Source organism: Salmo trutta, unplaced genomic scaffold (genome assembly GCF_901001165.1).
Source record: "Salmo trutta unplaced genomic scaffold, fSalTru1.1, whole genome shotgun sequence".
Taxonomy (NCBI): Eukaryota; Metazoa; Chordata; class Actinopteri; order Salmoniformes; family Salmonidae; genus Salmo; species Salmo trutta.
The window spans coordinates 2,529,750-2,547,358 of record NW_021822962.1 but is presented as its reverse complement, the minus strand read 5'-3'; the positions used below and the strand labels follow the sequence as shown (position 1 = coordinate 2,547,358).

Genomic DNA, 17,609 nt, shown 5'->3' with positions numbered 1-17,609 from the left:
CACCACAGCTAGAATTGTCCTCAACCCACCCGGATTTGTGTGTTCTATAGTCAGCCTGATGGTCTACCTCACGAGCAGTAACATTATTCTGGGACTATTTTGTAAATGCCCTAATCAACTGAAAAGCAAACAAAGGAATTGTATGATCTCTGTCTGTCTGCCTGCCTGCCTGCGCCTGAGGCAGAAGATTGAGGGCTCAGGTCGTGGCAGGGAGCCATGGGTACAGGACAGGAGTAGGTAGGAGTTGGCTGCAGTTCTCCCCTCTCCGTAACTCAATTACCATGTCATATTTCACTCCATGATTTCATTAAGGTTCATTTGCCTGCAGAGATGCCCAAGTAAAAGCTTACTTATGCTTTTCTTTGTCCTACCACTCTGGGTTCCCTAACCAGACCAATGTGATTTGTGGGCAGAGTACAGATGTCTCTCTGTAGATGCCTTTAGAAATGAAGCGGGCAAATGCAGCCCATTCTATTATCTTAATGAAGAGTTCTGAAGTTGACAAAAGAATACAGAAACATTTTTCCCTAAAGCTATTTTGTGCTCTGTGTGACCCTAAAATATAATTTGAGACGGACAGTCTTAGTGACCTTCATCAGTTTATCCTGGGTGGGGAGGGGCTTTGACCTCTGACTCATCAGGATGCCTGAGTGAGACAGGAGTGGTGGCGGGTCATGAAATAATGAACACAGTCACTGGCTTTTTGTTCCCAGAGAAAAGTGTTGTGGAAATTCAGTACTAAGACATGGTCTTAGTCATTTCGTCAAACAATCATCTTTATTTAATATCAATGAATTATTGCAGTAATGAGACCGTCAGCCCACCAGTCTTGACTGACTGTTAGGCTGAGAGTCTAGCCTTTACAGACGATGCACAGTTTTTATATAGCTGATACCAAGATTGCTTAGTCAGTCACTTCTAACCTTCCCATAAGCCACCTTGGTTATCTACATTAGGATGGTGTTTCCCAGATGCCAGGAAGATGAGACAGAGACATTGTTCTTAACTCTTCCAGGGGCTCTCTATCTCGAGTCACACACACACCACATCTTGTCTATAGAATGCTGGCTTTTAGCTTTTTATCACCAACACAAGTCAATTGTCAGCTTCAAGCTCTCTCTAGTAGAACCCATGTCCTCAACACCCAGACTAGCTGCAGGGTGCCTGAGTGGAGAGTGTTCATTAAGTGTTCATTAAGTAAATATTTGTTACATATCCAACAAATAAGGTGAATACAAAAGAGAAAATGTGTTATTTGAGTGCAGGTTGGGGTGGAGTTAAGTTCCGGTTGTAAGGGGAGGAGGGCGTGGGGGGGGGGGGGGGGGGGGGGAGAACGCTGGGCTGGGGAGGCCTCGGGGCAGGAAGCAGGCAGGGACCCAGCTGTCCTCCCAGTCCCAGTGGAAATCCCTGACCTATAGAGAGGAATGACAGGCATGCAGGGGGCTGTGGGCCAGGCAGGGACACAGCCACACATTGAAAATGCATGCATGCACGCACGCGCACACACACACGGGCCTTATTCTAACCAGTGGCGGTCGGTGCTGTTTAAGATGAGGGATGATTTTTTTCTTTCTATTACAGCACATTGAATGACTGTCATTGATATTCCATTCACCTATCTCAATTTAACATTGGTAGGTTTAGGCTACTCACATTTTCCCTATAGCCATCATGAGGTTGCTACAACCTAGCCTATGAGTGAAAGTTTACAATGTAGGTGCACAGGTCAAGAGAAATTTCAGTAATCAAGGTGACGGACAGTGACACATTCAATACCGCCTTGCACACTCTTGCCTGCATCTAGCTAATCTAGGGTGTAATCATTAGTCCAACAGTTGCAAATGAGTTTCTATTGGAGAAATTCAGGTATGTTTATCCCCTTTTCGTTCTGTTTGCTTCTGTTTAAGAAATGTTTTTCAACAGAGTAGGTGGAATGAATACACCCCCTCACACAAACACAGTTCACTTCCATAGCAGCGACATACACACAGTGTGAAATTGATCTTTGGCTAATTTCTTCTCGCATCTACGCGGTCTCCTCTCACCTTTTCCCTTCACTTGTGGACTTCAGTGCACATCAGCTGTCAGGCGGAAAAAAAACATTCCAAGCCAAACCTTCATATCATAACCGCTACACACAGCTTGCATCATTGTCACCATACTAGCTCACGTCAAGTCAACATGGCTACTAGAACTAACACGTTAGTAAACCCGCTACAATAATGCACTACAGTGTATAGTCAGCAAGCAGTTTAGCAGTTACACTGGCGACCCCAGTGGCAATATATTCACAAAACCATAAGCTTACCTTGACTTGGAAGAGTTCCAGTGTTGGATAGCCATAGCTAGCTAGGTAACATAGCATCCCTCTCTGTTTGAGCCAGGTGTTTGAGTAGGCTAAACTAGCTAGCGATGTAAGTGAAAGTGGAAAAAAATGATATAGCTAGCTCTCTCGCTTCATTTTTTAAAGAAATTCCTTTGTTTAACTTCAATTATTGTCTTTCTCTTTAAGTCAACTACTCACCACATGTTATGCACTGCAGTGCTAGCTAGCTGTAGCTTATGCTTTCAGTACTAGATTCATTTTCTGATCCTTTGATTGGGTCGACAACGTGTCAGTTAATGCTGCAAGAGCAAGGAAGTCCTCTGGAATTTGTGTAAATTTATGGAAGTGAGAACCACGACCCTCCTAGGTTTTGCATTGAAGTCAATGTACCCAGAGGAAGCTAGCTGTCCTCCAGCAACACCATGGTGCTACCCTACAGAGTGCTGTTAAGGCTACTGTCGACCTTCATTGGTTGACCTGGGGCGGCAGCGTAGCCTAGTGGTTAGAGTGTTGGACTAGTAACCAAAAGGGTGTAAGTTCGAATCCCTGAGCTGACAAGGTACAAATCTGTCGTTCTGCCCCTGAACAAGGCAGTTAACCCACTGTTCCTAGGACATCATTGAAAATAAGAATTTGTTCTTAACTGACTTGCCTAGTAAAATAAAAAATTGCAACACTATTTTAATAGATTATTTGGTGACTATATATTTAGTATAGTTTTATCTAAAAAGGTTCACTTTAATGTTTCACTGTTTTTATTTTTATGAAATTCATCGAGGATGGTCCTCCCCTTCCTCCTGAGGAGCCTCGATTCCAACCGAATGTCACACATTTCTCATTAACCAATGTCAGCCATGATGTTTCCTTGACAGAGGAACCCTGAAGAGGGGTAAGAGGTTAGTTTGAGGAAGGAGTTGCGTTGACCACATGCTACATGAGCTTATTTTCAGCTGGAGGGCCATACCATTGTAATATCAGCAGTTACCTGGGTACTGTTGGGGACAAGTCACACTGACTGAGGGACTGGGGAGATGAACAGGACACAGAATAATTTCCTTTACTCCGAAAGGAAGTGGCAAAGAGTCCTCTAGTCTACTGCTCTGAAAGACATTGATATCACTTATAATTTTCTAAAATAACTACTAATATCTTTCAATTTGTCTGCAACAAAGTTTATTTTCAAGGACACTTGTACAAATATAGTAAACAAGCCAAAGACAAATATTATACCTGACATTTTCTCACAAATCTACATCTTAATCATGGTATAAATTTCCAAAATCGAAAATATAATACTGCCGTGTAGTAAATGTCAGTTGATTAAAATATTTCATTGAAACATTATTTTTTAGATACAAAAACACATGCAGCCTTCTCATGGTAGAGAGAGGAGCTGTCATTGTCTCCAAACACCATGTTATAGAGAGAAACTTCACTGACAAGGGCTGCATACCAAATGGCACCATATTCCCTATTTAGTGCACTACTTTTGACCAGGGCCCATAGAGAATGAAATTTATAGAGATGGGATGTACCCAATTTCTCCATCAGGTGGCAGAAGGAAGCAGGTCTTCCTCACTGTCCCATACAGCAGGCCTCTCCTCTCGGGCCTACAGGTTGGAGCGAGTTAGCCATGGAAACTCCTAAGAGACACAGACAGAGCCAGACCATGGACAGTCAGTCGAACTGGCTTTGACGTCCAGATTTGAATTTGCCTGGTATAGACCAGGGAATGGGGTGTCATGTCAGATTTGTCCTGTAGTTACCTGTTGCTTCCTGTCTGAGGAGGGGTCTATGAGGACATTGAGGAGACTAGGTCTCTCCCAGTCACTGAGGCTGAGCTGTAAGGCACTACGCAGCTCCTCCTCTGTCCGCACCAGGAACCCTCGTCCTCCGAAGGCGTTCATGACCTCGTCATAGCGGGCTTCAGGCAGCAGGGTCACAGGGGGGGCTCTGGAGAGGAGGGGAGAGTGGAGAACCGAGGACAAGATGACCAACATATCTTTACTAGAGGGAATCCTGACCTTGACATAACCAGCCAGAGTAGGCCCAGTCCCAAATTGACCTTTAAACCCAAACCCCTCTGTACTCACACAGTGGTGAGATCTCCCATCTTCCCCATCATTTCCCACGTCTCTGCGTCCACGCCGCTGTAGATCCCGTTGTTGTTGACCACGATGATGACCACCGGGAGTTTATACCTGGTCAGAGGGGAAAGCATCAATGACGAGGGGAAAGCATCAATAACGAGGGAAAGCATCAATGACTAGGTTAGGGGGTTGACACTTTAATTATCCTATGCACCTGACCAGTGATTACTACAACCACATTTTGCTATGTGAGAGAGACCTTGACTGTACCAACCTGCACATGGTCTCCACCTCCATCCCAGAGAATCCAAAGGCACTGTCCCCCTCCACACACACCACCCTCTGGCCTGTGTTCTGGTTCCTCTGCACTGTTGCAGCCGCGATGGCAAAGCCCAGACCCACCCCCATCGTCCCGAAGGTGCCAGCATCCAACCTGCACACACACACACACACACACACACACACACACACACACACACACCAGGCTAATAAGAGCTCAGAGTGTGTATAAAGGTACCTTAGTTGGGGTGTGTGTGTCTGTGTGTTAAGTAGAAAGCAAGGAACAATATCTGGGGGGGGTAAGATACTAAGAGAGTCCATCTAGTCAGCCTGTCAGGCAGCACTACATTGAATAGTCATCTAGTCAGCCTGTCAGGCAGCACTACATTGAATAGTCATCTAGTCAGCCTGTCAGGCAGCACTACATTGAATAGTCATCTAGTCAGCCTGTCAGGCAGCACTACATTGAATAGTCATCTAGTCAGCCTGTCAGGCAGCACTACATTGAGAAGTCAACCTGTCAGGCAGCACTATATTGAGAAGTCATCTAGTCAGCCTGTCAGGCAGCACTACATTGAATAGTCATCTAGTCAGCCTGTCAGGCAGCACTACATTGAGAAGTCAACCTGTCAGGCAGCACTATATTGAGAAGTCATCTAGTCAGCCTGTCAGGCAGCACTACATTGAGAAGTCAACCTGTCAGGCAGCACTATATTGAGAAGTCATCCAGTCAGCCAGCACTACATTGAATAGTCATCTAGTCAGCCTGTCAGGCAGCACTATATTGAGAAGTCATCTAGTCAGCCTGCCAGGCAGCACTATATTGAGAAGTCATCCAGTCAACCTGTCAAGCAGCACTATATTGAGAAGTCATCCAGTCAACCTGTCAGGCAGCACTACATTGAGAAGTCATCTAGTCAGCCTGTCAGGCAGCACTACATTGAGGAGTCATCTAGTCAGGTTGTCAGGCAGCACTATATTGAGAAGTCATCCAGTCAACCTGTCAGGCAGCACTATATTGAGAAGTCATCCAGCCAACCTGTCAGGCAGCACTACATTGAGAAGTCATCTAGTCAGGTTGTCAGGCAGCACTATATTGAGAAGTCATCCAGTCAACTTGTCAGGCAGCACTACATTGAGGAGTCATCTAGTCAGGTTGTCAGGCAGCACTACATTGAGAAGTCATCCAGTCAACCTGTCAGGCAGCACAACATTGAGAAGTCATCCAGTCAACCTGTCAGGCAGCACTACATTGAGGAGTCTTCCCAGGCAGAACTATCACCAGAACCCTGGACAACAACAACCAATTCCTACTTGCCTACAGGGAAAAGGCACGGGATACTTGGCGGATTTGACCTTTGACCTCTGTGTGAGGCGGCATGCCTTGCCTGTGTCGAGGAAGGTAGTTGTTCAACATGGTACGCCCAATGTCCATGGTGTTGGCCCCCTCACTCACGATGACACAGTCGTGGGGCAGCAGCTGGGAGATGTGGTGGAACACTTGGTAGTAGTTCATAGGTGTTGTCGACTGAAGAGCTAATGCCTGGAGAGAGAAACACAATCAAAACAGGGGTGGTAGATAGCCAAACAGCAAAGTTGTTGGACCTGTAGCCGAAAAGGTGGCCGGTTCGAATCCTAGGCCGGGTGCTGGAAAAATAGGAGGGAATTGATCTGGCAACTATAATGTATTCTACCTGTTGGATTAAAGTCAAGTTATTTCACAGATAACAAAGACAGTCAGTAATACAGACACACAGGCTAACTTGCTTAGGTCACAGGTCACAGACGGACACACCAACACACCTTTGTCATTGTTGCGTTAGCAGCCATCTTCTCTTTCAATGTGGTCCACCATTCTGTATCAGCTGGATACTTCCAGCCATCTTTATGAACATACTCTAGGAGCTGAAAGTAAAGATGAGGAGTAGAAACTAAGCAAACTGAATCAAGTACAGATGTATGATCTTAATTTGAGCACCCTGTTGCAGGAGAACTTTCCTGCAATGCAGGACATGTAAAACTTGTTGTATATTTGAGGTTTAAAAAGGCTTCTGAAGTTTTTACTCATACATTTCAGACTTGATTTTCTCCTATGAGAAATGTATCAACCCCTACAAAAAATGTCCAATTATTATAATCCACATAATAATTCACATTCCTGTTGCTGCAGGATTATTTTCCTGCTGTAGCAAACTGGTTCAAATAAGATCCTACATCTGTACCAATTCAATTCCATTTATACTTTGCTGCAAATCAAATAGTTGTTACAGACAGGATAATCAATGCTTGTTTCTTAAAAAAAAACATTTGTTTTAAACATTCTTTTTGTAAAGTGTATTGAGACTTGTTAAATGCACTGTAAATAAAATGTCTTGACAAGACATTACAGACCACCAGGACCCAGCAATAAAGTAACAAACAGATATGGGGCACATATTAGATGCCTGTGATGTGTTACCTGCTTGACAATAGCATTGATGTCCCCCAGGACTGAGTTGTGTTACCTGCTTGACAATAGCATTGATGTCCCCGAGGACTGAGTTGTGTTACCTGCTTGACAATAGCATTGACGTCCCCGAGGACTGAGTTGTGTTACCTGCTTGACAATAGCATTGACGTCCCCCAGGACTGAGTTGTGTTACCTGCTTGACAATAGCATTGACGTCCCCCAGGACTGAGTTGTGATACCTGCTTGACAATAGCATTGACGTCCCCCAGGACTGAGTTGTGTTACCTGCTTGACAATAGCATTGATGTGCCCCAGGACTGAGTTGTGTTACCTGCTTGACAATAGCATTGACATCCCCCAGGACTGAGTTGTGTTACCTACTTGACAATAGCATTGACGTCCCCCAGGACTGAGTTGTGTTACCTGCTTGACAATAGCATTGACATCCCCCAGGAGAGCAGCAGCAGGTTGCATGTTGTTCCCCATCTCCTCAGCACATAGATCAACCTTGACATAAATAACGTATGTGGAACGTTACTACAACATACTAGCAACGACATGACAGGAAGAGCACCATGCGTGACACATGTAACAGCAGCTGGAAGACTGGCCAAACACAACAGAAATAACCAGGTTCCACCACATAATGATAAGGCTAACACACACACACACACACACACACACACACAAATAAACTCAGCAAAAAAATAAATGTCCTCTCACTGTCAACTGCGTTTATTTTCAGCAAACTAAACATGTGTAAATATTTGTATGAACATAACAAGATTCAACAACTGAGACATAAACTGAACAAGTTCCACTGACATGTGACTAACAGAAATGGAATAATGTGTCCCTGAACAAAGGGGGGTCAAAATCAAAAGTAACAGTCAGTATCTGGTGTGGCCACCAGCTGCATTAAGTACTGCAGTGCATCTCCTCCTCATGGACTGCACCAGATTTGCCAGTTCTTGCTTTGAGATGTTACCCCACTCTTCCACCAAGGCAACTGCAAGTTCCCGGAGATTTAGGGGGGGGTAATGGCCCTAGCCCTCACCCTCCGATCCAATAGGTCCCAGACGTGCTCAATGGGATTGAGATCTGGGCTCTTCACTGGTTTGTCATGCTGGAGGGTCATGTCAGGATGAGCCTGCAGGAAGGGTACCACATGAGGGAGGAGGATGTCTTCCCTCTAACGCACAGCGTTGAGATTGCCTGCAATGACAACAAGCTCAGTCCGATGATGCTGTGACACACCGCCCCAGACCATGACGGACCCTCCACCTCCAAATCAATCCCGCTCCAGAGTACAGGCCTTGGTGTAACGCTCATTCCTTCAACGATAAACGCGAATCCGACCATCCCCCCTGGTGAGACAAAACCGTGACTCGTCAGAGAAGAGCACTTTTTGCGAGTCCTGTCTGCTCCAGCGACGGTGGGTTTGTGCCCATAGGCAACGTTGTTGCCGGTGATGTCTGGTGAGGACCTGCCTTACAACAGGCCTACAAGCCCTCAGTCCAGCCTCTCTCAGCCTATTGCGGACAGTCTGAGCACTGATGGAGAGATTGTGCGTTCCTGGTGTAACTCGGGCAGTTGTTGTTGCCATCCTGTCCCACAGGTGTGATGTTCAGATGTACCGATCCTGTGCAGGTGTTGTTACACGTGGTCTGCCACTGCGAGGACAATCAGCTTTCCATCCTGTCTCCCTGTAGCGCTGTCTTAGGTGTCTTCACAGTACGGACATTGCAATTTATTGCCCGGGCCACATCTGCAGTCCTCATGCCACCTTGCAGCATGCCTAAGGCACGTTCATGCAGATGAGCAGGGACCCTGGGCATCTCTCTTTTGGTGTTTTTCAGAGTCAGTAGAAAGGCCTCTTTAGTGTCCTAAGTTTTCATAACTGTGACCTTAATTGCCTACTGTCTGTAAGCTGTTAGTGTCTTAATGACCGTTCCACAGGTGCATGTTCATTAATTGTTTATGGTTCATTGAACAAGCATGGGAAACAGTGTTTAAACCCTTTACAATGAAGATCTGTGAAGTTATTTGGATTTTTACGAATTATCTTTGAAAGACAGGGTCCTGAAAAAGGGCTGTTTATTTTTATTGCTGAGTTTATATACATACATAAATATCCAGTTGAAGTCGGAAGTTTACATACACCTTAGCCAAATACATTTAAACTCCGTTTTTCACAATTCCTGACATTTAATACTAGTAAAAATTCCCTGTTTTTGGTCAGTTAGGATCACCACTTTATTTTAAGAATGTGAAATGTCAGAACAATAGTAGAGGGAATGATTTATTTCAGCTTTTATTTATTTCATCACATTCCCAGTGGGTCAGAAGTTTACATACACTCAATTAGTATTTGGTAGCATTGCGTTTAAATTGTTTAACTTGGATCAAACATTTCGGGTAGCCTTCCACAACCTTCCCACAATAAGCTGGGTGAATTTTGGCCCATTCCTCCTGACAGAGTTGGTGTAACTGAGTCAGGTTTGTAGGCCTACTTGCTCGCACACGCTTTTTTAGTTCTGCCCACAAATTTTCTATGATTGAGGTCAGGGCTTTGTGATGGCCACTCCAATACCTTGACTTTGTCGTCCTTAAGCCCTTTTGCCTCAACTTTGGAAGTATACTTGGGGTCATTGTCCATTTGGAAGACCCATGTGCGACCAAGCTTTAACTGACAGTGTGTTCAATAAAGACATGAAAACATATTGTTTGTGTGTTACTAGTTTAGGCAGACTGTGTTTGTCTGTTGTTGTGACCTAGATGAAGATCAGATCACATTTTATGACCAATTTATGCAGAAATCCAGGTATTTCCAAAGGGTTCACATACATACAGTGGCAAGAAAAACTATATATATATATATATATATATATATATATATATATATATAGCGTTCCCTTTTATAAACCGAGTGATTCGAGCACTGAATGCTGATTGGGTTAAAGCCGTGGTACTGTATATTTAAGCAATATGGCCCAAGGGGGTGTGGTATATGGCCAATATACCATACAGGCCTTAGCCATGGTATATTGGCAATATACCACAAACCCCTGAGGTGCCTTATTGCTATTATAAACCTGTTGCCAATGTAATTAGAACAGTAAAAATACATGTTTTGTCATACCCGTGGTATACAGTCTGATAAACCACGGCTGTCAGCCAATCAGCATTCAGGGCTCAAACCACCCGGCTTATAAAAGACCGTATAACATGGGTATGACCCCAAAAATATTTTCACTGTTCGAATGATGTGGTAACCAATTTATAATAGCAATAAGGGACCTCTGGGGTTTAAGGTATATGGCCAATATACCACGGGCTAAGGCCTGTATCCAGGCACTCTGCGTTGCATCGTGCTAAGAACAGCCCTTAGCCGTGGTTTATTGGCCATTTACCACACCACCTAGTGCTGTACCACCACCAGATGTACTGTACAGCACTATGACAGCCATGACATTATTTGGAGAGACCACAAGAGACTTATAGAGAAGCTATATAGGTAATAGACTAAATCCAATAGACTGACTCAAAGACATTTATACCTGGTTACAATGAACTGCAGTACACTACGACATGACCTGTGACAAGGGTTGCAAAATTATGGCAACTTTCCCAAAATTCCCAGAAATCCCTGTTGGAAGATTCCAGAAATCAGAACATAATAAGCAGAAAATCTGGAAACCTGAAAATAAAATTTAAAAAGCAACCCTACTGGTGAACTTTGACCTACCTGGATGACCTTTACATGGGGGTCAAACCTGGGGGGAAGGCCAAAGTGCAGGATCCAGTTGAGCCTGGCACCAAGTAGGACCACTACATCAGACTGGAGCAGAGCTCTGCAGTCCAAACCAAGACCATAGAACCAGGAGGATAGAAAGAGAGGAGGAGGAGGATAGAAAGGGAGGAGGAGGATAGGAAGAGAGGAAGAGGAGGATAGAAAGGGAGGAGGATAGAAAGAGAGGAGGAGGAGGATAGAAAGAGAGGAGGAGGGGGGTTAGGAAGAGAGGAGGAGGATAGAAAGGGAGGAGGAGGATAGGAAGAGAGGAAGAGGAGGAAGAGAAAGAGAGGAGGAGGGGGGTTAGGAAGAGAGGAGGAGGATAGAAAGGGAGGAGGAGGATAGGAAGAGAGGAAGAGGAGGAAGAGAAAGAGAGGAAGTGGAGGATAGAAAGGGAGGAGGAGGAGGATAGAAAGGGAGGAGGAGGATAGGAAGAGAGGAAGAGAAAGAGAGGAGGAGGAGGAAGAGAGGAGGAGGAGGAAGAGAGGAGGAGGAGGAAGAGAGGAGGAGGAGGAAGTGGATAGGAAGAGGAGGAGGATAGAAAGAGAGGAGGAGAATAGAAAGGGAGGAGGAGGAGGATAGGAAGAGAGGAGGAGGATAGAAAGAGAGTAGGAGGGGGGTTAGGAAGAGAGGAGGAGGATAGAAAGAGAGGAGGGGGGTTAGGAAGAGAGGAGGAGGATAGAAAGAGAGGAGGAGGAGGATAGAAAGAGAGGAGGAGGAGGAGGATAGAAAGAGAGGAGGAAGATAGAAAGAGAGGAGGAGGAGTATAGGAGGAGGAGGGTTAGGAAGAGAAGAGGAGGAGGATAGGAAGAGGAGGATAGGAAGAGAGGAGGAGGATAGGAAGAGAGGAGGAGGAGGATAGGAAGAGAGGAGGAGGATAGAAAGAGAGGAGGATAGAAAGAGAGTAGGAGGGGGGTTAGGAAGAGAGGAGGAGGATAGAAAGGGAGAAGGAGGATAGGAAGAGGAGGGTTAGGAAGAGAGGAGGAGGAGAGCAGGGAAAAGAACACAATCCGATTAAACAAAATGTGATGAAAAGAGACTAGTTATAGATAGGGATTTCAGGAAGGCCCAGAGTTCTCCTGGTCTGTTCATCCTGGTCCTACTTATACAGTCAAAGGTTTGTACATGAATATGATGCCAGCTGAGAGAAGGAGTGGCTGACCTGGAGCGGGCAGCAGCAACACAGTTGGGGTGGCTGTCAGGCAGCACCCCTTTACCCATGGGGGTGGGCAGGAAGGGCAGGCCACACCCCTCCACCAGCTCCCTCAGAGCCCCCTCTGCTCTTCCATGGGCTGCACCTGCAGAGGGAAACAGACAGAGGGCACCGCCACACTGATATCAACAGACTGACCTTTCCAGCTGGGATGCATTCAGCTGAACACAACGTTGTGCAATGTTCAGATAAAAATATAGCATGTAGAACAAACATGCCTTTCTGACAGGTAGAATGAGTAATCGTGCCCACAACTTTTGTCTACTGAACGTGGTCCTGTTTTCAGCTGAACCCTGGTACAGTGCTATAGGTGTTACAGTGCGTTTCAGCTGGCTATTGATCAGTCCTGGACAGACGCACTTAACATAACTGGTAGTAGTCTGTCAACAGACTGGGACACGGCAACTAGGGAAAGGGGGATACCTAGTCAGTTGTACAACTGAATGCCTTCCACTGAAATGTGTCTTCCGCATGCAACCCTCTGAATCAGAGAGGTGCGGGGGCTGCCTTAATCCACATCCACGTCTTCGGCAAATCAAATCAAATCAAATTTATTTATATAGCCCTTCGTACATCAGCTGAAATCTCAAAGTGCTGTACAGAAACCCAGCCTAAAACCCCAAACAGCAAGCAATGCATGTGAAAGAAGCACGGTGGCTGGGAAAAACTCCCTAGGAAAAACTCCTGAGAAAGGCCAAAAACCTAGGAAGAAACCTAGAGAGGAACCAGGCTATGAGGGGTGGCCAGTCCTCTTCTGGCTGTGCCGGGTGGATATTATAACAGAACATGGTCAAGATGTTAAAATGTTCGTAAATGACCAGCATGGTCAAATAATAATAATCATAGTAATTGTCGAGGGTGCAACAAGCACGTCCGGTGAACAGGTCAGGGTTCCGTAGCCGCAGGCAGAACAGTTGAAACTGGAGCAGCAGCATGGCCAGGTGGACTGGGGACAGCAAGGAGTCATCATGCCAGGTAGTCCTAGGGCTCAGGTCCTCCGAGAGAAAGAAAGAAACAAAGAGAGAATTAGAGAGAGCATATTTACATTCACACAGGACACCGGATAAGACAAGAGAATACTCCAGATGAAACAGACTGACCCTAGCCCCCCGACACATAAACTACTGCAGCATAAATACTGGAGGCTGAGACAGGAGGGATCAGAAGACACTGTGGCCCCATCCGATGATACCCCCGGACAGGGCCAAACAGGCAGGATATAACCCCACCCACTTTGCCAAAGCACAGCCCCCACACCACTAGAGGGATATCTACAACCACCAACTTACCGTCCGAAGACAAGGCCGAGTATAGCCCACAAAGATGTCCGCCACGGCACAACCCAAGGGGGGGGCGCCAACCCAGACAGGAAGACCACGACAGTGGCTCAACCTACTCAAGTGACGCACCCCTCCCATGGACGGCATGGAAGAACACCAGTAAGTCAGTGACTCAGCCCCTGTAAAAGGGTTAGAGGCAGAGAATCCCAGTGGGAAGAGGGGAACCGACAAGGCAGAGACCCGGGGACCCGGGGAACAGTGCCTTGCTCAGGGACAGAACAACAGATTTTTATCTTGTCAGCTCGGGAGATTTGATCCAGCAACCTTTCGGTTAGTGGCCCAACGCTCTAACCACTAGGCTACCTGCCACCAACGAGGAACTCTGTTCTGGTACGCTGATTTTTCACTACTGATCATTTGGACAAATCACGATTTCGCAGGTGCTCGCATCTTTTCAATGTCAGAAGGGGATGGGGACATTTGGCCCATAAACTTGCCTGAAACTTGCAGAGAGTTTCTATTTAGGGTAGGTGAAGACTTCACAAGTCACGTTAGTATCTTTTTCTTAATATCTCCCCACAGAACTGAATCAAGTACCTGACGCAATTCCACAAGATTTTAGCTCTGGGTTTGGCTAATAAAAAGCATTGCCTAACTTTTCCAATGATGAGTAAAGGCCGTGTGGCCTACCTTTCCCAATGATAAGTAAAGGCCGTGTGGCCTACCTTTCCCAATGATAAGTAAAGGCCATGTGGCCTACCTTTCCCAATGATAAGTAAAGGCCGTGTGGCCTACCTTTCCCAATGATAAGTAAAGGCCGTGTGGCCTACCTTTCCCAATGATAAGTAAAGGCCGTGTGGCCTACCTTTCCCAATGATAAGTAAAGGCCGTGTGGCCTACCTTTCCCAATGATAAGTAAAGGCCGTGTGGCCTACCTTTCCCAATGATAAGTAAAGGCCGTGTGGCCTACCTTTCCCAATGATGAGTAAAGGCCGTTTGGCTCCTTTTAGGACAGCCAGTGCTTCTGTGATCGCGATATGGTCAGCCATACTCACTGGAGGAGGTGGACAACAGGGCACCTCTCTGACAAAGAAAATAGGAAAGAATTGGTCAAACATTAAACATGTTACCTATTGTTAGGGTTGAACTGGCTATTTGTATGCATAACTTATATAATATACCGGGGAAGCTATGCTACAATATTAAGTATATAAACTACGAGTAAATCAACTGTTGAAGACAAGAAGAACTACAACCGGCAACAGGAAGTGCTTCACGACGCTGGGATTAGCCTGCACGCCGACGACAGGAGGAGCAAGTTTAAACCACGCTCCTCCTCCCTCGGACAGGCCAGCATTGAGCGGGAAATATCTCTCAGTATAAAAGAGAGAACAATAGAATGTGACGCCCTCTTCTCTGTTTTGCCCTGCGAGGTATAACAGCGAGACCGTATATATATACGAACCACACATATACGACGCACGTGTTTGCATTAATTAAAGTACAGCTAAATCAGAAGTCACTATGTGCTGACTATTTTGTTCTGTTACCAGAAACGAACTGTCGCAACATTAACACTATCAACTTTATTGCATACGTAAATAAATCATGAAGGTCTATCTAGGTTTATTGCTATTCTCTGATGAGAATACTTTGATATAGTGCTATATTTTCTAACTAATTTAACAAAATCTGGTAATTTCTTGTTCACTTCAGACATTAAAAGGTAGAACAAAATAAAATCAAAATGACTATGGTGATGTGAAGTCAGAGGTATACATATTCAACAGTAATACATTAGCATACATTTTAAATGGATTAAAGACAGTGGTAGCCACCAACCTGACTCTGCTCCTGTCCACTTTAGCATTGACCATGTCCCCAGATATGTCTACGTATACAGCACCAGGCCTTCCATACATGCTAGTGCGTACTGCCTAAGACAGACCAAACACCCTTCCATTCAGAATCAATTAAGGCTGTGTTCTTCTGACGCACTTAAGTTACCTTGCTAAGCTGGAAAATTAGAGGTCAGAAAACAGACAATTGCAGGTGATACCAAATGATATGAAGAGGACTAAACAGAGGGAGTCAGAAGAGACTGTATACCTTCTCTACCACTGAGGAGATCATATCCAGACTGCTGGGCCGAGCTGAGAACTTACTGTACAGTCTGCACGCCTCCACCTGACAGAGAAAGAGGACCACAAATAACAAATGATGTCCTCTTTCAGCAATGAAACTGCTAGGACCAGTTTCCTGGACAGAGATTCTCTATTGAGTTTGCTTTTTAGGCCATGACTAAACTTAATCTGTGTCCGGGAAACCACCCCGTAATGATCAATAGTCAGAAACCTCATGGTTGAATTAGTACCTGTGGAAACTCTTGAAACGCCCCAGTGGTCTCCTGGTTTTGATCGGAGGAGCCTCCAATAACAATCACAGGCCTACAGAGAGTGTGGTATCAAACAATGACATCAACTGACAAGCGGAGATAGTTTGGAGTCCTCAGATCATTTTTTGCAGTGTAAGGATAGCATCCCTTCTTTTGAAAGGAAGGACCACTGAACATGAGTACCTTGGCCTTCTGTTTGTAGAGTTCTAACATACCAGCAGTTCATGTTAGCGTTGGCCATTCCACCAAGAGCATGGATGAGTCCCGGTCCAGACACAACCAGACACGCCCCTGGACTGGAGAGGAACAGACAGACAGGCAGACAAACAGGAAGATAAGCAGACAGAGAGGAACGGGCAGTAAGACAGGAAGACAAACAGAGAGACAGACAGACAGAATTAGCAATGTAAAACAGCTATGAAACTGACCCTCACACACAAGTCTGTGTACGGCTAGTTAATATCCCATGATTTGGGGAGAGCTGGTTTAGTATTGTATGGAGAGAGTAGTCTCCCTAGGCAGACGGGTTGCTTCCCACATTAACAATGTATGGACATAGGTCAGGGATTTCAGAGAGGAGAGACAGTATCTCTAAAGCTCTCTTATAATGACAATCCTCCTACCGTCCAGTGAGGTAACCAACAGCAGACGCAGCATAGCAAGCCTGTTGGATGACACATACCACATCAGTATTACTGGTGTCCCCACAACCAATTCACATTAAAAAATGTAATGGGAAGACTCTGAATTCATAAAAATAAAAGGTGGCTTACGGCTTGTTCATTGCGCATTCCCACATACTTGATTCCTGAGGCTTGAGCTGCCATAGCCACTTCAATGACTGGAACACCAACTATTCCAAACATATATTCTACATTCTGCAGAGAGATACATGAAGATACAGTATGAATTTACAGTGTAGTTTAGACGTTCTTTGCATTGACACACACTTTGGCATGCATCAACAGGGGTGTTAATATGTTAACAAACATCCACATAAACTTCGAAATGTTTTGCTACAACGATAATAATAGTTCGCTATACCAGTGCAATGACCTTTGACACACTTTCACAACTCCTAGTGCTACATTGTCACTGCCAAGGACATGATCAGCGACTAATATATTATGTACCAAATCGTAGCAATACCGTTATACAGTGTAATACTATTTTATATAAATTGCACCTATCTCACCTGAGTTTTTAGTGCCTCAGCAATGAGCTGAGCGCCTGTCACATCTTCCATTATTACTGTCCAGAAATCTGTTCGTGATACTCAATAGCTTATACGTCGTTTTCAGATCTCTTGCAAATCATTTGTTTTTGTCCGCATTACAAAATGCATTATATGAGTAGCTACAATCGATAGATATTTCGATAGCCACTAACTGCACAGAGTTCAAAGTTGAGTGACTGGACGACTTTTGACACTGCTGCCCAAAGCATGACCCGTTAATACAACTTCCGGGTTCAGGGCCAATCACATGAGCCGTACAATAGTAGTTATGAATATGTATGAACTAGTAGCCTTTTTCTTTTTTTATTGCAAGAAATACATAACAAGGTCTCATTATGTGTTTATAACTGCACTTACACTTAACTCAATTAAGTCATTATGAGTGTATGACTTGAGTGTATGCATTATAGATATGGACTTCATAGAACGTGTAAGAACTGTTCTCTGTTCATCTTGTTTTAAAATTGTTAAAACTAAATTTAAAACAAGAAACTTGTTATAAATGCAAAGAAAAAAGAAAAATACATTTTTAATAGGTTCAAAAAGT

The 17,609-nt window shown here is 44.9% G+C and overlaps 1 protein-coding gene across 2 annotated transcripts; it reads right to left on the bottom strand.

The window, feature by feature from the left end:
* Positions 1 to 3,476: 3,476 nt before the first annotated feature.
* On the bottom strand, positions 3,477 to 17,295 carry LOC115187759 (2-hydroxyacyl-CoA lyase 1). Of its 2 annotated transcripts, XM_029746784.1 has the most exons (17): positions 17,021 to 17,295; positions 16,599 to 16,703; positions 16,449 to 16,489; positions 16,041 to 16,121; positions 15,805 to 15,877; positions 15,540 to 15,617; positions 15,273 to 15,367; positions 14,401 to 14,513; positions 12,100 to 12,235; positions 10,893 to 10,998; positions 7,568 to 7,651; positions 6,499 to 6,600; positions 6,084 to 6,238; positions 4,691 to 4,849; positions 4,420 to 4,527; positions 4,093 to 4,279; positions 3,477 to 3,969 (listed from the first exon to the last, which is right to left on the bottom strand). In XM_029746784.1, exons 1-17 carry the CDS (start codon positions 17,069 to 17,071, stop codon positions 3,937 to 3,939), a joined length of 1,707 nt encoding a protein of 568 aa, XP_029602644.1. In that variant the 5' UTR covers positions 17,072 to 17,295; the 3' UTR covers positions 3,477 to 3,936. The 2 variants fall into 2 exon arrangements, with proteins under 2 accessions (XP_029602644.1, XP_029602645.1); XM_029746785.1 differs by lacking the exon at positions 7,568 to 7,651.
* Positions 17,296 to 17,609: the final 314 nt, after the last annotated feature.